The sequence below is a fragment of the Chiloscyllium plagiosum genome, chromosome 23 (assembly GCF_004010195.1).
Source record: "Chiloscyllium plagiosum isolate BGI_BamShark_2017 chromosome 23, ASM401019v2, whole genome shotgun sequence".
Classification (NCBI taxonomy): Eukaryota; Metazoa; Chordata; class Chondrichthyes; order Orectolobiformes; family Hemiscylliidae; genus Chiloscyllium; species Chiloscyllium plagiosum.
This window is the reverse complement of record NC_057732.1, coordinates 3683093-3705075: the sequence shown is the minus strand read 5'-3', so window position 1 is coordinate 3705075 and position 21983 is coordinate 3683093. Positions and strand designations below refer to the sequence as shown.

At 38.5% G+C, this 21983-nt stretch overlaps 1 protein-coding gene across 10 annotated transcripts in view; it reads right to left on the bottom strand.

Annotated features, from left to right (window-relative positions):
- Window positions 1–21983, bottom strand: part of LOC122561550 (nuclear receptor subfamily 2 group C member 1-A-like) — a 123378-nt gene that overhangs the window by 30021 nt on the left and 71374 nt on the right. For 5 of the 10 annotated variants that reach the window (XM_043713314.1, XM_043713316.1, XM_043713317.1 and 2 more), the window contains 10 exons: window positions 14201–14303; window positions 12876–12992; window positions 8848–8982; window positions 8285–8512; window positions 7710–7794; window positions 3832–4011; window positions 3596–3743; window positions 2672–2765; window positions 2399–2583; window positions 1192–1375 (listed from right to left, as the gene is read on the bottom strand). In XM_043713314.1, coding sequence (XP_043569249.1) covers window positions 1192–1375; window positions 2399–2583; window positions 2672–2765; window positions 3596–3743; window positions 3832–4011; window positions 7710–7794; window positions 8285–8512; window positions 8848–8982; window positions 12876–12986 — 1350 coding nt within the window. In that variant the 5' untranslated portion in view covers window positions 12987–12992; window positions 14201–14303. The remainder of the gene's footprint in view (window positions 1–1191; window positions 1376–2398; window positions 2584–2671; window positions 2766–3595; window positions 3744–3831; window positions 4012–7709; window positions 7795–8284; window positions 8513–8847; window positions 8983–12875; window positions 12993–14200; window positions 14304–21983) is intronic. The other 5 variants (XM_043713321.1, XM_043713322.1, XM_043713320.1 and 2 more) reach the window with 4 other exon arrangements.

Sequence of the window (21983 nt, the reverse complement as noted above, 5' to 3'; positions counted from 1 at the left end):
CCACAGCTCAGTCAGCAGTGGTACTGCCGAGCCACTCTTGGCAGTGGATTGAAATCTCCCATCCAGAGTACATTCTGTGTCCTTGCACGTATTGTTCAACATGGAAGAGTATTGATTCAGCAGGTGAGAGAGGACGCTACATGGTAATCAAAAGGAAATTTCCTTGTCTCTCTATGACCTGATGCCATGAGGCCTTGACATGTCATGAAATCTGGACTCAATATTGAGAACTCTCAAAATAAAACAAAGAACTGCGGATGCTGGAGATCTGAAACAAACAAAAACAGAAATTACTTGAGAAATTCAGCAGATTGGATAGCATCTATGGATAGTCGCTGAGTTTCTCCAGCAATTCCTGTTTTTGTTTGTTAAAAGACCCCTAGGGCAGCTCCCTCCCAATTGTACATTGCATCACCACCTGTGCTGAGCTTGTCCTACCGGTGGCTCAGGATGTACCCAAGGATGATGATGGTGGTGACTGGGATGTTATGTGTAAGGTGTGATTTTGTGAGTATTACTATGTCAGGCTATTGCTTGACTATTCTGAGAGAGAGAGGTCAATAAGACTGTGTTTGTTATTGTTGTTTCTGGGTCTTAATGCCACGTGGTCTGTCCAGTTTCATTCCTTTTTCAAGATGCTCTAGCAGTTGATAAAATTAAATGGAAATTAAAGACAGTGAACAGCAAACCACACTGTTGAGAGTCGGGAGTCACATGAAGGCCAGACTATTAAAGATGGCAGTTGCCTCCCCTGAAGGACATTAGTGAACCATGTGTTCTTACAACAATAGACAATGGTTTCAGCATCATCATTAGACTCTTTAATTCCAGATTATTCAATTCAAATTCCACAATCTGCTATGGTGGGATTACAGCCCTCGTCAGAAATACCCTTGTCTCTGAATTACATTATCACTAGGCTATCACATCCCTCAAATGGCTCGAAAAGGCTTTGGGCATCCTAAAGTCAGGAAAATGCAAATGCACTTTCGTTCAAGTCATTGATGCTAGCTTTTGGATTAAACTCTGTTCTCGTGGGTGAGAAAGAGAGATCCAGTGGCACCACACAGATGAGTAGCAGCAGGCAAGTAGAACACACTGCAACACATCCATTACAAATTTGTAAAACATTAGTGAAATTTAACATCCCATGTCAGAATAACTTCAGTATGGAACACAAGACAACCATACCTTGAAGGCGACATGCACATCACTGAGAAGAGGACCCTCTATCTCGACAACAGGAAGAGACTGCTCTCCGCTAATTAGCTGGATGTTGGCACCAGAAGTATCCATGCATTCTGCCGAGTTCTGAACAGCCTGTCCCTCTGCAGGGTTTAGTGCTTTTGCTAGTGTATCAAATGCCCTGAAATACCAACAGTCAGGAAACACAGGCACGTTTTACTAAAGTAACGTTCCTGGTCGTACATCTGCTTTAGTGATATCATGAAGCTGATAATATAGTATGATGAAGACCACAAATAAATCAACTGATTGAAAAGTCTGCCAGATACCCATAATTAACATTTGTGACCACAAAGTCTGTAATTCACCAGAATAATTTTAAAATAATGATGAGATCTTTGGTGTGCATTTTAAGGATACATCTGGACTTTGTCTTGCTAATTCCAAGGTAAATATAACATTCACTTTCTTGAAAAAATTAAGTACGGGTACTACCCTATCTTTTGTTTGTAATTGTAGGGAGGTGAGCTTTGCAAGATGCGTTTGCAAACAACAGATAGTCTATTGCAGAATAATCTCTGAACGAATTACCAAAACCATGTGAGTTACTCAGACAAACTGTGAAAAACAAATGGTAATTACAGATAGCAAAACTGTATATGCAATTTCAAAAGGTTGTATGACTCCCAAAGTGTGAGTTTGACACCTGCAAGTTCCTTTCTTAGCCACTCATCATCCAGACTTGGAAGTATATTCGTTATGCGCTCAGTGTCACTGGGTCAAAATCCTGGAATGCCCCATTTAACAGTTTTAAAGATATTTAAATCAACCTGTTCAGAGATGCTATGACACACCTCTGGAGCAGGGACAATTTGAACCTGAGCCTCTTGGTTCGGAGATAGGACAGTACCACTGCACTGTAAGAACACTTTCGACAATTTCAGATCATAACTACTGCCGTTAGACAGCAGCCGTTAGAAATTATTCTGCTGACAGCACTCAAATCTCTAGCCTTAACTTTTTTTTTTCACTGATTCATTACCATCTCCTTTTGCCTTGGGTCATCGCCCTTTTGCCACTTAATCTTGTCTGTCTTCCATCCTATTACAGACTTCTTTTCTGCTTTGTTTTTCTCTTTGCTCGCCACTTCTAAGCATACTGCTTTTATTGTAATAGTTCTAATATTTGTTATGACTTATCAGATTATAATTACCTTGTAATATCGCTGGCAGACTGATCATCTTGTTGCATTTCTGATAAAGAAGTATCTCCATTACTTAAGGCATCAATCCCCGATAAATCAGCACTACTTTGGGACAGATCCTTGGATTTGCTTAAGTTTGCAAGTGATGTTACTACATTTGCAAGAGTGCTTAAATCACCTTGACAGGTTTCGGCCTGAAAAGAAAAGGACAGGTCACAAAGGTTTTGTACTCTAAATGAAGAGCTTAAAGGATATCAGGAAATTTAGACTCAGTTAGATTACCTTGCTCTCAGCTGCGAGTAGCATAGCACTTTCTGTCTTCAGCAGTGGCTGTTGTATGTTTACCAGCATTCCAGGCTCCAGCAGACCTGCAGGCCTTTTAGAAATAAAAATGCAAGTAATTTGTATGTACACAACCACCATGACACATTTCACTCCTTCTGCAGCCAATCGATTAAATTCCTACACAAGCACATCAACTCCACTTGACCATTAAGGGAGCTCTCTTATGTCACTAGTGACAGATAAAGAACCACAAGGGAGAACTGGAAGAGCATACAGTACCTCCACCCAAACACCTGGTTAGCTGTCTATTCTGAATATGTTACATATGTAAAATAATGCAGAAATGAAAATAGACAATGTGAAAATACTCAGCAGATCAGGCAGCATTTATGGAAAGAAAACCGGACAACATTTCAGGTCAGTAAGCTTTCATTAGGTTTATTGCCTGACCTATTGAGTATTTTCAGCATTTTACATTGTTATTACCTCTGAATAAATTGGCTAGTTTCTTTCGAGTAATCCCATGAGTTTCTATCTTCCAATAATGTGAATAAGAATATTAAAATGATACACTTCAAAACTGGATGTTATACTAATCGACTGCATTTAATTTATTGTTTGTACATCAAGTAGGGAGAAAATCAACAGCAGCAACGAGATTCTGGGCCAGGAACCTGTTGCATCGAATGCTTCATCACAAATGTCTGCCCCAAAGAGGAGCTACCAATCAAACCATCTTTATTACAGCAAACAGCATTCTAACCTCATGGAATACCATTTTAATTTTTGTTTTCAAAATCTAAACCCTTTCTCCACACCAATTCTGGACCTTCCAGTGTCTGACACTGTTGGCTGCTATTATAATTGATTTTCCAAATTTAACACTGTTCCTTCTATAAACGTGGATAGATTATCTAGTACCTTGCACTTTCTTTGTCTGTTACAAAGGTAGGTGTTGCAGCTAAAGGACTCCGTAAATCCTTCCTGATATAAATCTTCTCAGTTGAGGCTGCACAGTTTGCAGACTTCTCTCGTGAAACTTCAATTGGTTTCCGTTCACACTGAACAGCTATTGAAAAGCAGACAGCATCACAACAGTTAATACTCTTAATTTGTAAATGGTCTCAAATCATTTGGAGGTTCAGCCATTCACTTACAGTCCTGCTTCATCCCTAGTGCTAGGCACCTCTGCAGCCGGCAGTACTGGCAGCGATTTCGATGATGTTTGTTAATAACACAGTCTTTCGATCCTCTGCAGACATACACCAAGTTTTTCCTTATGCTTCTTTTGAAGAAGCCTTTACAGCCTTCACAGCTCACTGCTCCATAATGGCGCCCTATAAAAGCATGGAGAGGAAAGAACAAAAGACTAGCACCCAGGTATCAAACTTATAAGCAAGATTACAGCAAATAACGAAAATGATTACTAGTTTATTAGCAAGTGCTAAACACTTGTAATTTTCCAGTAAAAAAATGCTACAGCATTTAACAGGAAAAGAAATGTAGAGACACACATGATCATTGCACATGTTAATGGCCTGAGCCAGTTCCAGGTTTGTGTAGATTTAAATTCACACAGAACTTCAATGCTCCATGCATAAGGTGTCCATGAAATGACAGAATTTAGCATTTCTCTTGACTCTAAAGTTTCGACTGAGAGAGAATAAGGTTTGTGAAAGCCATAGAACTTCTAAATATGTGCTATCTTTATACTGAGCTGCTTGAATGGTAAGTACACAATCAGTACAAGAGAGTACCATCAACAATCTGTAACTAAACTGAAAATCATTACAGCCAAAAATAAACAGCTTATTTCTTCAATTATTACCCTACATCTCTCCCACTAATTTTTTGGAACCTTCCATTTTATTTCTACTTTTTAACCACTTTCCTCTTGTACTTCCTCCAATTAAATATTGGGAAGAATATTCCCCACTCCAAACTTTGTTCCCTAACTACTGAATACATCCCTCTTCCTAGCAACAATTGAGGGTTAGGTTAATCTGTTTCCAACTTTGATGTCACATTTAATCCAGACATAAGCTTCCATCTTCATTGCCACATCCTCATGAAGATCAGGTACTTTCATCTCTGCAATATCGCTCATCTTCACTGAGTCATAGCACATCAGCAATGAAACTTTCATCAGTGTTATTGATTCCTCTAGACTCTCACTCCAGTCTGGTCTCAAATATTTTATTATTTATAAATTTAAGGTCATCCAAAATGTTTCTGCCAGTTTCATAAATAATACCAACTCCTGTTCTCCTATCCTCCCAGTGCTTACTGACCTACACTGGCTCCTGGTCAAACAACATGTTGAATTCAAAATTCCGATTTTTTTTAAACCTCTCGTCAGGGTCTTGTCCATCACTATCTCGAATTCCATCCAGCTCTCCAACTTTGAGTTATCTGCACTTGAGAGACTTCTGGTTTCTTGAACATTCCCAACTATTATTTGGGGCAGCATGGTGGCTCAGTGGTTAGCACTGCACCAGGGACCCAGGTTCGATTCCAGTCTCGGGTCACTGTGTGGAGTTTTCACACTCTCCCCGTGTCTGCGTAGGTTTCCTGCGGGTGCTCTGGTTTCCTCCCACAATCCAAAGATGTGCAGGTCAGGTGAATTGGCTATGCTAGGTGATTAGATGCATTAGTCAGAGGGAAATGGGTCTGGGTGGGTTACTCTTTGGAGGGTCAGTGTGGATTTGTTAGGCTGAAGGGTCTGTTTCCACACTGTAGGGAATCTAATCTAATCATTATTTATCTCACATTGGTAATAGTTCCTTTCAGTTGTGTAAATAGCAATTTTGGAATTCCCTTCTTGTCTCTGTCCCTCTGAGACATTTTTATTCACTCAGGAGATGTGGGTTTTGTTGATTAGGCCAGTATTTTATTGTCCTTTTCTAAATGCTTGAGCAAGTAGTGGTGAGCTGCCTTTTTTTATTGCTGCAGTCTATTTGATGTACATACACCCAAAATTCTGATGGGGAAGTAGTTCCAGGATTTTGACCCAGCAACAAAAGACAAAAAATATATTTCCAAGTCAGGATGCCGAATGCCTTGGAGAGGAATTTGCAATTGGTGATGTTCCCATTTAACTACTGCCCTTTTCCTTTTTGAACATAGTCCAGTCCATCACGCAAATCAGCCTTCCATCCAATTACTTCATTTATACCCCCGCTGCCTCAGGATAGTGACCAACATAATCAGACCACACCCATCCTGTTAGATTCTCATTCACCCTCTTCCATCAGGCAGAAGATATAAAGTTTGCATACATGTACAGATAGATTCAAGACAGCTTATTCCTTTCTGTTATTACATTTCTGAATAGACCTCTCAATTTTAAATTTAATATTGATCTTACTGACTGCGCCTCTGCAGCAGTAACATTGTATTCCTCACTCTGTTCTACTACCCTAATGCGCTTTGTATGGTATGATCTGCCTATACTGCATGCAAAACAAAGCTTTCACTGTACTTAGGTACATATGACAATAATAAATCAAATCTGGATGGTAGTAGTTGTGGGTTTGGATAGTGATTTTGAGAATAGTCTTGGAGAATCTCAACACTGCAGCTTGCATATGGTACATACTGCTGCTACTGTTTACTTGTGGTGAAGGGAGTGAATGTTTGTGGTTGTAGTGTCAATTGAGTGGGTTGCATATTATGTGAATTGTATGATGTCAAGCTTCTCAGATGTTGTTGGAATTCCACTGATCCAGGCAAGTGGGGAGGCAAGAGAGGAGTTACTAGATTACTTACAAAGTAGAAACAGGCCCTTCGGCCCAACAAGTCCACACGGACCCACCGAATAACACCCATCCAGACCCATTCCCCTACATTTACCCCTGCACCTAACACTACGGGCAATTTAGCATGGCCAATTCACCTGACCTGCACATTTTTGGACTGTGGGAGGAAACCGGAGCACCCGGAGGAAACCCACGCAGACATGGGGAGAATGTGCAAACTCCACACAGTCAGTCGCTTGAGGTGGGAATTGAACCCGGGTCTATGGCGCTGTGAGGCAGCAGTGCTAACCCCTGTGCCACTCACCGCTGATCTGCTTTCGTAGCTAGTGTTTTTATGGCTGGTCCGATTCAGTTTCTAGTCCATAATAATCCCCAGAATGTAAATAGTGGGGATTCAGTGATGGCAATGACATTGAATGTCAAGGATCGACACAGAGATTCTCTCTTCCTGGAGATGGTCATTGCTTTGAGTGGCATGGATGTTACTTAGTACTTGCCAGCCCAAGCCTGGGTGCTCTTCAGGCCTTGTTGAATTTGACCATGGACTGCTCCAGTATCATAAGACATGAGTGGTGCTAAACATTTTGCAATTATTTGCAATAATCCCCACTTTTGACCTCATGATGAATGGAAGGTGAGAAGGTTTCAAAACCTGTTTGGCCAAAGACTTTGCTTCTCAGATCTATTTTTTTTGTGTGTGAGGCTTGGTGTCATACTGCATTTTATAATGCTCCCAAGGGCATTAAATTACCTTAAAAGCACTACATAAAGATAATTTATTTTCTACACATGCTTAAATGTTGCTTATGCTATCTTGACTCTTTCAGGGAGACTAGGAGAGTAAAATCCTAGAACCATATAGCAAACTGTCCACCAACTAATCTTTAATCCGAAATCTTTTCAAAAGGGCCATTATTTCATTCTACATATTACTAGCTGTCAGCCTGTCAATGAATTTTATGGGACCAATGATATAGGAGAAAGAAGGACCAAACAGAGCCTCAGAGCAAATAATATTTTACTGACAGGGAATAGGCAGACAATAGTATTCTAACTTTTTCAAACAAGTACAGAAAAACACAAGAATGACCAAATCAAGGAGCTAGGCAGATCCACAACACCTCACCTCTATCTACCTCAATGTATTAAATTGATTGAAGTGATTAAAACAACTGCATAGACACAAAACAAGTTAGAAGTATTATTTTTATGTAATCAAAATTCTCTGCAAACTAATTGTATTTGAATATTTGTCAGAGATTGAAGTGTTCTCTTACCTGAAGCCCTGTCCCCACAAACTACACAAAACTCCAGTGGCGGTTTGACTGCACTTTGCTCTCCTGAAGCAGTATCTGTTACAATCTACAAACACAAAAATACATAGTCACTTTTTTCACCTCTATTTTAATTCAATAAAGTATCAAGGATTAGAATATATGGGGGCGTTCTCTGGCTTTTCTGCCAGAATATTAACAGATATTCTGGAAGGTTTGGCCAAACTTAAATGGGATCAGAAAAATGGTGGAAATTTTAGTAGATCGGCATATTTGAATATGACTGGCGTTGCTTGCTGCCAAGTGGCAGAACCATTAGTGGTTCAGGAACATACTGAATTCTGGAGATGGCTTTGCCACGGCTCTTTAACTGTGGTAGGAAGGCAATCCACCACCACGTTTTCAAGGCAACTTGGAATGGACATAAGTTGAGCTTGGCAAAGGCACTCATCCAAGAGCAAGCAAAACAGAATACCAAGAAAAGTTGAGAAATTATGAATACAATGGGGCAAATACATTATTTCAATTCAATTGCAGTTTTCAAATTATAAAGGTTACCACTTTTATATTCACTGCACCTGTATATGCTGTGCTGATCCATCAGGTGATGTAAAAATGAGTTGGTTGAGACCTGCAGAGTCAGGTGTGGCCAGGATTACTTTTCCTTGTCCTGAATCAGGTCTGGCTAAAATCACTTTGTTTGATGGTGTGCCGTCTGAATTTGTTAAGATGAACTGTTTGCTCGCACCATGATCCATCGATGTGACGATTTGAATCTTCTGGCCAGTCTGCTGATCAGTTACGATCTACAAATAAAAATGTATTGTTTAGTGCCTGACGCTTGTCAAACGATAGATGAGGAAAAACCAAATTTAATGCGGTCATATTTTAGGTCTGCAGCAATTAATGGTCAATGAGACAGACAATTTATTTAGTTAAAAAGTACTGGCAGCACAATGCAAGGAGGTACAACGCCACACAGACCAGTAACTACCTACATGAGGGGGGAAGCCAGACTTCTTCATCTGCTGACATATCCTTTGCAAAGGCTGAAAATAGTATATGGATGGAGTTGGTTTTAACGCTCAAGTACATGCAACTGTTAGGCTACTTTCACCACATTTAGTAAGAGAAAATCTACCTGAATGCGCTGAGCTACTGTGACACCAGGGTCTGCAGGAACAATCTGAATCCTCTGTGGGGTACTGGTCATTATTGGTCGTCCTATTACAGTTCCTGGAGCTACAGTAGATAATGTCCCTTGTGAGTGGGAGACCTGTGAGGAAGTTGCCAGGAAATATACAATAATAAAAATAAAAAAAAGGCACATCTAACTTCAATTTTTTTTTTAAAAAGAAAAACATCCCTGTCCATTGCAATTAAAATTAACTTTAAAATGATTTTTAAGACGTATGGCACCTCCACCACATTTTCTTTTATTAATTTCCCGCTGGTGCCTCATTATCACAGTTCCCTGCTCAACTGGGAGATTGAGAAAGCCAGAATTTCAATTGGCTCCACTATTGTAATTATTGCTTATAATAACATGGAAGAAGATCTGGAGCCAGGCTGAACGGAGTTCCACTTCCTGGCTAAAACTGGGAAAATGGAGTGAAAACCAAATTGAAATTGGTGAAAACTATGAATACTACATTTATCAAAATAATTTTACTAACTTGGCAAAAGTGAAGTAGTATATCACCAAAGAAATTCCTTTTTCATTTTAGTTAGCACATGTAAAACAAGGGACTCCTCCCTTGAATGACAAAAGGCTTTGACATAACTCTTGCTTCCATCCCTAGGAGATAACGGAATGGTTTGTCAACCCTGGCTGTTCCAGAAATTTACAGCAATGTCCAAAGAAGTTTATAATTTCAACTAGTTATTTATTGATTTTGTAAGATGTGTCTTCTGATGTGACACTGATCCTCCAAAATGCCCTGCTGGTATCCAAAATTTTCATCGCTCTCAGCAATTTATAAAATTGAGCCACTGATCACCCCGGTTGTCAATGTAATAAAAAAGCGTGCTTCTGCCAGCCTCTACAAATTAGACACTTTGATTACCACTACACCATGTTGCCCTCAGAAATACATCAATGTCCTTTTCATTGTATGGTGCCTGAAAGTGCACACAATAACATGACTCAATTTGTCTGATAATAACATGATTCAACTAACATGGTATACATGTATGAATATGAATGTCCCCAACGCATGACTAACGTTGCTTTTGACAATTTTGCAAATATTTGCTAACTTCTGTGTTCAGCCAATAATCCCATTAAAGGTTCTACTTTTCTAGTAGGTGTTTTTTCATAAGGTACACAGTTCACTTCTACCATTCCAATGTCTCTTTACCACATTAAAACTACCTGCATTACCTCAACCTTTTTGAACATTGTTCAATTTTCTTTCATGTCTTCATCTTCATTACCTAATGTGATTCCTAATATTCCAACAACCTCCCCAATATTTATCACCTAGCCAAATTACTTAATGCATATGACATTACATGGCAGCATTACATTGGAAGAGTTTGCTCTTTGTGGAATGGCACTATAAATATAGTTAAGCAGATTTGCTCATTTTTGAGTTTCTGAATTATTTCAGAAACTGATTATTTCACTAAACATACTCAAGAGAAGAAGTCTTCACAAAATTATTTGCAGTGTGATTCTAAAATGGCGATGCAAGTCCCTTGCAGGGTTTTTCGTATCAAACAGGATCAACTTCAAACAGATGCTGGTTACTATTGCAAGAACGATTCCAGTTTTCACATCATCTGCTTTCCATCCCAACTACTTTCAATAAATAAATTTGAGTGTATTGACTAACCTTGAAGGTCTTCTGAAAAGTAACATGCAAATTTCACCAAATCCCTTGTGTGAATAAGAGCTTGCATTTGTAACAGCACTATTAGTACAGTGAAACATTTCCAAGCACCTCATTTCAAACAAAACTTGGTGGCAAACCCAAACAGAGAACAGAAAGGGAAAATTGGAATTAACAAATTGAGGACCCTAAGGATGGAGGGTACAGTCAAAACATTAGAACTAGTTCTTTCAGGTCTTTTTTGCCCCTTAATATTGCAACCTCAAAACTCTCAACATAGTAGTTAATTTATATTGCATTATACTTATATATCTTTACACAGATATGGTCATACTAATGATTTCTTAGCTAGGCCGCCTGTTGAGTGTAATGAATAAAACTAAATCAATATTATAAATCTCACTGAAATATGCAAACAGCCTAAGTATTACAACTGTATGTTAGAGGGGTGATTTAACATTGCAAAACAAGCTTAATTCCAAACAGGAAAAACAAAACGGAAATGAACATGACAATCACTTCTAGAGCAAATAGACAGAGTGTACCAATATGCCTCAAGCTCATATTTATTAAAAGCTGGCTCTGCCACTAAAAGCACCAAAGGATATTGTCCTCAAGCTTATAAAGCCTTACTTCTTTAGTGGGTGCTCAAACAGGAACGAACACATAAGACACTCAAGCTCCAGTTTATGGTAAGCTATTTTGTGCCTTTTCAGAAGCAACATTTTTGATGCTGAAGTGTGCCAAAAGCAACTATGTTCACAATGTAATTCATGAAAACTGTTTCAAAGGAAACCCAGGTAGAAGAAGCTTTCCTTTAGCAACTGTTGTTATTTTCTTCAAATTTGTACAGCAAAAATCCTTGTGCAGAGGAGTACTGTTCAGAGTAGAATTCAAATACAGGTCTGAACATAAAAGACCAAACCAAATTGTTTCTGGATAAAGCAAAACTTTAGAGGAGTTAAATTATATATTTTTAAAAAAAAAGAGTAAAATTGTTTCAGACATAAAGAAAAACATCATGGATTACTGGATTCCTTTATTGTTTTTTCAAAGGGTATGGATGTCTCAGTTATTGCCCACCTCTAATTGCCCTTGAGAAAGTAATGGTGAATGGACTTCTTGATCTGTTACAGGTAGGGTAGATGCATTAGGAAGGAAATTCCAGGATTTTGTCCCAGCGACAGTGAAGGATATAATTCCAAGACAGGATGGCGTGGGATTTGGAGGAACTTATTATTGTTTAAAACAATTAGAAATTGTATTTTAAATTGTTGTTTCCCACAAACCAAGAATGCAAAATGCACCCACTTTCACAATGAGAAGTTTGTATTGAAGTTACTGCACTTATAAGTGGTATGCGTGTATTTCAGAGTTCCAAAAAAGCAAGTTGACTGCACAGATACAGTTTTTTTTTCATTCTGGTGTTTTCTTGTTCAGTTGCAGATCAGAATGAGGCATGCATTTATCTTTTCACATTCAAAGCTCAGAGTCACAATTTACTCAATGGTCTTGTTCTTTCAGCAGAGTTCCATCAAAAGAAAAATACATGGTGAGATTTTAAGTTTCGATCGCCATTGATTTGGCTCCTAAAATTTTCCCAAGCATAAAATTGTGCGGGAAAACACATTGCAATAAAACTAAATATTTTTCAACTGAAGGATCCTAAATGAAATAAAATGCAAATTGAAGTCATAGAATCAGAGATGTACAGCACGGAAACAGACCCTTCGGTCCAACTCGTCCATACCGACCAGATATCCCAACCCAATCTAGTCCCACCTGCCAGCTCCCGGCCCATAATCCCTCTAAACCCTTGCTATTCATATACCCAATGCCTCTTAAAAGTTGCAATTGTACTTGCCTCCACCGCCTTCTCTGGCAACCCATTCCACACATGCACCACCCTCTGCGTGAAAAAGTTGCCCCTTAGGTCTCTTTTATATCTTTCCCCTCTCACCCTAAACCTATGCGCTCTAGTTCTGGATTCCCCCACTCCAAGAAAAAGACCTTGTCTATTTATCCTATCCATGCCCCTCATGATTTTATAAACCCCTACAGGGTCATCCCATCAGCCTCCGATGCTCCAGGGAAGACATCTCCAGCCTATTCAACCTCTTCCTTTAGCTCAAATCCTCCAACCCTGGCAACATCCTTGTAAATCGTTTCAAGTTTCACAACATCCTTTTGATAGGAAGTGTTTAAAAAAAAACAAAAGCCTTTCAAATTTAATCTGATTGATAAGATTCACAATACAGTTGCAACTACTGTCTATGTAACAGACTTTATGCATTTATAATCACTTTCAGTAGTAGCTGGAACAAATAGACTATACCTGTTGTTCAGCTAGTTGCTGAACTAAATCATCAGTAATTGTGATGAGCTTTACTTGAGCCTGTTCAGTCAAGGAGACTGGTGGACTTCCAGCCATAGACACTTGATGCATATGAACCTGTAGTGGACGCAAAGCAACTGTTTAGAAACAAAGTGACAGGAGGAGACCATTTCGTCTCTCAAGCCTGTTCTGCCATTCAAGTAGATTGCGTCCGACCTATAGCTCAACTCCATTTATTTGTCTTAGGTGCATAGTTTTTCATATTTTTAATTAACAAAATTTCAGTCTTGAAAATGTCTATTGTCACAGCATCATCACTTTTTAAGGCAAGAGAATTCCAGATTTTCAGTACGCTTTAAATAGAAAAAGTGCTTCCTACGTTTTTCTCCTGAATGGCTCAGTTGTAATTTTTAGATTGCATCCTGCTATTTTCCCCCAAACTAGGGATACAGTCATCAAAAAACGTTCAAAATCAAAACAATTCAGTGCAGTCCAGTACCATTATTAGATGGTGGCCTGACTCCCAATCAAATGGTCGAGTCCCATACTTATTTTCTCAGTACACTCACACCAGCTTGTAGTGGAAACATTAGGAGTATGGGGAGGGAGGAGAATGAAAGCATGGATGACACAGTGTCAACCTGCAGCAAGTGCATCATCTTTCATAATCTGATGGTGAAGCAGTTGTCAAGCAGCTTGTAGTTGAAATCACACAACTGAGAGTAAACGGCTTGTTGGAAGCAACTTCTCTATGTGCACAGAGGTGCAATAATACATGGAGTTTAGCCAGTAGTAGAACTTTTCTACTCAGAAGCCTCTCAGTTGACATCCAGAGTTGAAAAAGATGAACAATTTCTTGTGAAATAGTTTGTTAATGCTATAACAGACTGGCAGAAGCAAGTGGCGTGACTTCTTGCAGAGAGGGACTGAAACTGATGAGAACACTCAAACGCTGCTTGACAAGTACATGACACAGGTCCCAGTTTTCAAGTAAATCCAGCTCCTGTCCCCATATTACGTGAGGACCAAACCAGAGGCAGACAATGCATTTGCAGATTTTTGACTGTGCAGAAATAAATGCAAAAATGCATGGGCTTGCAGAAAAAGCCACCATGCAATATTCATCACTCTACTGCTCTGAAAGCCAATGGAATAAAACAAAGCTGTCTCTATTTTGCAAAGGAGTCTGAACTGTAAAATAAATGTAATGAAATGCATGTCTGCATGTGTTACACTGATTTAAGCTATAAGAGCCACATCAGTATATGCAGAAAGTGTAAACTCAAATGACCTAAGACCACTTTCAAAGTGACAGAAAAGTTTACCTTCTACTTGTCCTCACAATGCTCTCAGCTTTTAGAGGTAAAAAATACTACTGTATTCAAAAGCGATAATGATGACCCAATTACTTGCTGCTTTTCAGCATGCCTAAAGAGTGAAAGAAAAATTACTTTTAAAACAAGGAGGGGTAATATTATTACATCAGTAACAAATTAATTAAAACGCTTAATTGAATTTAAATTACTTTTGAGTAATACATCCTTACACAGGTTTTGTCTAATTGGAACAGTTTATAACTAACATGCTTTCTTCCTCTGTTTGATTCTTTGCTTTTATGTTTTGTGTTTACAGGAACATATTTTCCTCCCATACTCATGAGTTGAGGTCTATGCTTGTCATCAAGCTCACACGCTTAACCAGCAGAGAATTCCACTAAGTAGAAGAAAGTTTATCATAACTTATTAAACGCCCCAACTGTCACAACTATAATGCAAGCGTTGGGAAGAAAGCGGGGCCTGATCATTCAAATATTTCAACAATCGATGCAAGAGAAAGGTATAACAGGGTTACACTATTGAGTTAAAGTATCTGGGACAAGCAAATGCAATAAGATACATGACCTTCCTTTCCAACATCCTTCATGACTGAGTACATAAAATGCTCTATCAAAGCTCTACAGCCTGTCCAATTAAAACATGAATTAGGATGCTGTGGAAGACAAAGTATTTTATCCTGCTGGTTTTAAAAAAATGGTAATTAAAACACTAATATAGAGGTAATGAATGCTGAGTAGGTAGGCATGTAGGTGCCCATGCTCGTGGGACAGGGGAGAAGAGGAGAATTCTATGGTTTTTGAGGGTGGTTCAAAAGACAATTCAAATGTATTACAGTCTTGTCTCTGTTATTTTCCTTCTCATCTCAAAGAAATGAGAAGGATGTTTGTATAATAATCTGGACAGGAGGCAGATTGGAGCTGCTCAGGTGTTTCAGAGCCATTCACACAGAATTAATCACAATTAATACAAATTAATCTCTGTTGAAAACTGGGTGCATATCTTGTGTTGAAGTATCAAATGGCTGGTATCTTCACATACTCCTTCGCTTCATTATCCTTGCAATCAATAAAGGATTACCAAGGGATTTTCCCATTTCACCTGGAGAAAAGTTTGTATAAAATAAGGTGCTCCAAAAGCTCTCTTACAAAGTACGTACAGGAGTTGCTGTTCATGACAAATCAGCTATTTATGACAAATCAACAAATCTAGTGGCATGGTAAGGTTGAGAATCATATCTAAAAGTTGCTGTTGATCATTTAGAATCCTCCATCTTAGCCTAATTACCAGAGATACCCATTGCCTGAACCTGAAGCATAGATCTAACATTGTAAGAAATAGTAAAAGAACGAAGTCATTTGGCCCTTCAAACCAGCTCCACCTTTCTAAAAGATTATCTGATCCGGCTGTTGCCTTCGCCCCACTTTCTTTTCTCCTTCCCATAAACCCAAATCAGCAGATTCTTGTGAATTAAAAAAAAATCTGTCCAACCCTGCATTTAATTTATTCAATGACCCAACCACTGTGCTTTCTGTGGTCCAGAATTCCAAAGACTAATGACCTTGAAATTTTTCATGTTTGTCTTAAAGGCTTTAAACTGTGGCCACTTGCTCGAGATACTTCTGCAAGAGGAAACACCCTTTAAGCAATAAAATCATCTGCAAGAAACTTCTATTTCCTGCACACAAATTAATAATGATCCAACAATATTAATTTTCACCCATTTTCTTTGTTCCTTACTGACCTATTCAGGAGGCACAGAGAAGTAAATTCAGCTCTGGTGTGGTACAACAGTCAGCTAGAGACCCAGCAATGGATGTTTATCCAGTGATTGGTGAAAAAGTGCATGCATTATATTTTGGGGGAAGGAGATCAGGTTTGGTTGAGTATACCTTTCTGCTAAATAGCTTGCTGTCACTTACTGACACAGATGACCACAAAAATAGAAGTCACAACACATAACATGCCATTTTGTTGCTTATCCTCCACTTATACAAATAACCATATTTACATTTTTATAACTAGTTTCCACATCTCTTAACTTTCATCCATCTATCCAATACAACCTTAAATGTTGACTGACTTTCTGTCTCAATAACTCACCATGAAAGTAAACATATATTGAATGAATACCTCTCAAATAGCTCCTTTCAACAAAGCTGAATAAATCTTACACTTGTGCCCATGCTAACACATTTTCCAGTGAAAGCAAGACTTCACAATTTCCGTATTAATTGCTGATGTTGCCCTACCAAATAAAAGTACAAAGTTTAAAGTCTAATTTAATAGCATCTTGGACATGACTAATTTAATTTTTGGCAGTTACAATGCATTAAACATAGAATTGCTGCCAAAAGAGCATTAATTATTAGATTGTCTGCAGCTTCAGGGGTTCCAAGATTTGGAGTCAAACACTTATCTAATCTTCATCCAATTGAGGTAAAACCAAGGACCAGTTTGCCTAGTTTAGGTGAAGGTTTTCCACAGCACCAATTATAATAGGCATTGGGCTCATAGAACTTTGCGGCCTTTCATGTTTATATTGGCTTTTTAACAAGTTATCCAATTAATTTACTGCTGTTTTTCCATAACACTGCAAATTTCTCAAGCATTTATCAAATTCCCAAAGGAAATTGTAGCAGATTGGCAACACTTTAAAAAATTCATGGATATGAAGCACATTTGGAATGATCCAAAAGAAATGACTTAAGCTATTTATAAATGCAATCTTCTTTACCCACTTAACACTCAATTGTGAGAGTTGGCTTTATTGCTGTAAAAAAAAAATCAATGATGTAAGTGCTTAACCCTCTATCCTAAGGTGCAGTGACAGGTAGCACCCCAACATAAAAGCTGGCTCCCAACTGGCTGAAACCAAATCCAAACTCTTTCTTTGCCCAGCCAAAAGAATTCAGAAGTTCAAGTAGTGGTGCAGTCATATTGGAAACGAGGTTAGCCTTTGGTGAAATTTTTAAGCATAGTGGTACCATTACAGAAAGTTCCTTTAACAAAAAACCTCAACAGCCAGATCATTTGAGGCAATTCATCAACAGCATCACCAGAGTTAAACTTAAAGGAAATATGTACTTAATAAAAATGTGATTTTTAACATTAAAATCTCAAGCAACAGCACATTATCTTGATTATGCAGTCAAAGACAAGCTGGAAGCTATGGTTTCAAACCTAACTAGATGCTATTACATACTTCTTGAGGAAGTGAGACTTGAACCTGGGCTTCCTGACTCAGAGGTAGGGGCACTACTACTCTGCCAAAAGAGCTCATGTCAGCTACAAAAATTCCTCAACTTAATTACTCATGTTATGAGACTCTTCACCTCAAACAATTTAGTGCTGGCTTTGAGTAAGCTTCATGTTGTATGAAAGATCAATAATGCCTCCACGTCCAGTATAATGGACTGCTCGCTTGTCGTCAAATTCAGCTCAAAGAATATCTAATCAGATTCCAAGTTTTTTCAACCTCAGTAGTCAACATTTTCCTTGAGATACATACTGAACACCTGATAATAGGAGTGATTAGTGTTTAATTTCTTAGAATTGAAATATCTGGCCATTTTGCAGCCCATTCTTAGAGATACAGTGCACATTGCTCCCTTAGCACGTCAATGCATTTGCATGTCAAGAAAATGCAGCAACAAGATCTCCAATCTCCTGTCCACCATCCAAACCATGATGAATCTTCAGCATTCAAATTTTTTTTAAAAATCATGAATCAGCCCCCAAAACCTCTTGATGCTTTAAAAAAAAAAGTCAGCATTCTCTAATGACAAAATAGTTTGTGCTTATGCTCTACTGTGGTGAAATATTCAGAAACCAGATCACATTCAGGTCTGCATCCCTGAAGGAAACAGGTTGCCTGGCTTATTTTCCTTTCAGGAAATCTAATTCTAAGGGATAGGATCAAAAAAACTTGAAGTTAGTTAAACTTGAACTGACTCCTTAGTGGCTACATACTTTTTCTTTCAAGTATTTCAATCAGGTAGGTGACAAAAATTTCAGTCAGCAAAGACAGTGATAGGAATAAATCACGTGCGCCAAAATGATGCAAGAATGTTGTAGGTCGTCCGGCTAAAATGTGCGTTTCATCACTACGAATTACCTATAATGTGATTGTCGAATTGTGGACATTATTTGGATAACGTGAACTTTCTACTGAATGGGAACAGCAATTTTCTATTTGCTATTTTCTACAACACGATTTTCTATAGCGCAAGGTTGCAGAGGAACACATCTGTAGTGTTATAGCAGAATAACCTGTACACAATTGGGAAGATGATATATTTAGGATACAATAAAACAGGTCCATAATCTGAGGGCAAGTGCTAAGGCAGTACATGATAAAAAGGCACTTGGGATCCTGAGTGTCATTAAAAGATTGTGCATGGATGCAAAACGTTCCTCAAAACACTAAAGCTGTTAGACTTCAAGGTTTGTTTTCAGGCTGCATTTACCACTGTCTCTTATTGCTGGATAGGGAATTCTTGATTTTAATCCAGCCCAGATTATACAGCCAAATCTATTTGGTGCTGGTGTGGAGAAAAAGAAGGATGTGTCCCTGAAGGACCCTGAACATAAGAATCAGAGTTATTAAAATCAAAGCACTGCTGGACTAATAGTCAACATCCAGGCTTGGGGTGATAAGTGGCAAGAAATATTTGTGCCTGGTATTTGTGCAGCAATTTCTCCTTGATGGTCAACAGCAACATCGATGAATGCCTCGCTATCAAAATCCTTTACCACGGAGCAGAAATTGCACTGGACTAATCATATAAATATTGTGGTTAACAAAGTAATTTAGCGGGGTGCTCATGGCTTCCTCATGATATCATTGGGCAATTAATGTAGAATCATCCCTCTGGAGACATGGGCTTGAGTCCACCATGGAAGATGTTGAAATTTGAATTCAAAAATCTGTAATTAAAAACTGCTCTAATGGTGACCCTGTAAATATCGCTGATTGTCATAAAAACCTCTCTGCTTCAATAATGTCCCTTTTCTGCCAGCCTCATTTGAGCTGTCCTACATGTGATTCCAGATCCACAGCAATGTGGTTGACTTTTAGCTGCCCCCTGAACAAATAAGCATGGCCAATAAATGCTGACCCGGCCAGTGATGCCCACATCCACACAAAAAAAAAAAAAAATTCTGTGGTGAGCAACTCATCTCCTGCTTCCCCAGTGCCTGTTCACAACCTACAAGCCACAAGTGTAAAAACAATGTATTCTTATTTTTCTCTGTAATTTTAATTATGAATTGAAATGAGAAAAAAACTGCCTTATAGTCAAGGATTGTTAGATGTTGACTGCATGTTTTAAAAGCAGTAATCTGAAACTCAGTGTAGGTACTATTTACACAGCTGCTGGTTCACCATACAAAACTGGACAGAACTTACGAGTTGTGAGGAGAATGGAAGGAAGGTTCAAGGTGATTTAGACAAGTTGAGCAAATGTACTGTATTTGCCACGTGTTTGTCCAATGTGGCTAAATATGAAGTTATATGCTGTGAAAAGCAGAAAGGAAGACCATTATTTCAAAAGGTGACATATTGGGAAATATGGATGTTCAAAGCAATCTGGTATCTTTGTACATTAGTCAATGAAAATAGACAGATACAGAAAGCAATTAAAAAGGCAAATGGCATACTGTCATTCATTGTAAGAGGATCTGAGTTCAGAAGTAGTGATGTCTTACTGCAGTTATAGAGACTGAGGGAGACCACACCAAGACTCCTGAATGCAATTTTTGTTTGCCCACCTAAGAAAAGACTTACTTACCATGGAGGGAGCACTGGAGGTTCACTAGGCTGATACCATGGATGGCATGAGGACTGACTGGTTCGACTGAGCCTGTATTCCTAAGAGTTTAGAAAGATAAGAGGGGACCTGATTGAAATATATAAAATTCTACCAGGCTTGAACAGATTAGATGCAGGGAGAATTTTGTTTTCTGCTTGGATAGTGTAGAATTAGGGGACACAATCTTAGGATATGGGATAGACCAGTTAGGACTGAGATGGAGAACAATTTATTCACGTGAAATAGTGCACCTGTAGAATTATCCATCACGTAGAAAGTTTCAGAGCACAAGAATATATTCAAGATATAGATAGATAGAGTTTTAGATTTTAAAGGTATCAAGGGACATGGAGAGAAAGCAGGAGTATGGAGTATGGCATTGAAATAGGGGATTGACCATGATCACGTTCAACGGTGGAGCAATCTCGAAAGGTCGTAAGAGTAGTAACAGAAGATGAAGATGAGCTGAAGAAAATGGTGTGTACAAATGGCAATTCAACTGACTACAAGTAACTGATTGATAACTGATCACAAATCCATAGACCAAGGCTTTCTGACTGGTTTTTAGGTAGTTGAACAGCTTGAGGCTGCAAATAAAGATAGAGAGAAGCAATCTGATATCTGCAAGGTCAGGAGCTCCCTCTGTTCTCTGCAATAAAACCCACTTAAAGCCTGAAGAAAACTGGCTCATTTTTACTTTCAGCAATTTCTCTAAGCTGTGACTTTTAACTAGCAAGTCTGAGATGTGTTGTAACTGTGGACCAGCTACCCTATGACCCCCTGCAAACCAGTGAAACTATCTGTAGGAGGAAGATCGAGAAGCAGCATTCCCATTAGCACATTGGCAAATTGGGACCAATGAACTGTTTCCTTCTGCCCATAATACCTATTTTTTTCAGTATTATATAATGCATTAACTCTATGTATGTGAAAACAGAAACATATATAGATATACACACACACAAACTAAATTATAAATATGGGAGTTTTTAAGGACGTTAGACACTTAACTGGTAGAGATACATGCTGACGGTTCATAAATGCTTACCTAGCTGGAAACTATCTACTTGCAATAGTTAAGAATTCCTGTTGAGTACAGAAATCCAATCTGTACTTTGTCAATTTGGGTCTGGAAGTCCAGTAAATTGAGGAACTCTGTACTTTTTTTTAAACAAATTCTGGAAATATTAGGTCTTGATTTTCAGAGCATTACCTGCAGTGAGGCTTGTCATAGACCAGACCAAAATCCCTTAAACTGTATCAAGGAGATGGCCTAGACACTACCTTTTTATTCCATTTAAATTCAGGTCTAAGGAACTGTGCTGTAGACATGATCCAATTTGTCCACTACTAGGTTTTAAGCAAAACACACTTTATTCTTACAACACAATTAAACAAACAAAAAAAAAATTGACATTTCTTTAACTTTACTGAAATACTTAAAAATAATATATTATTTAACAACTAATCTTCAACTGTTCCAATAATTCAGCATACCATAAATACACCCTTGCCAAAGGCAATTTCAGCAAAACAGAATTTCCTCAAATGCTATCTTTCCTTCCAGTCCAGGTGGACTAAAAGAAACAATCTAGCTGCAGTGAGAGAACTCAAGCTTTTTACTGCAACAGAGAAAGAGTTGTACCTATCAGCCAACTCCAAACCTCAACTGAAGCACGATTAAAACACTGAGTCCATGACAGCCTGACTCTACCCAATCATGCTTCCTTTGTCTAATGTTAAAAAAACCCTAAGCTGTTTTCCCACTGCTTCTGAAGCAGATATTCCAGCAGCACTTCACTACAAGAGAAATAGCATAGAACAATTCCTTCTTAAAGACACAGTCATTAGGAGTGAGGCAGAGTAGTCTCTATTTGCTTGGATGAGTGCAGCTCCACCAACACTCAAGCAGCTTGACAGTATCCAGGGCAAAGCAGCCTATCTGGTTAGCACCTCATCCA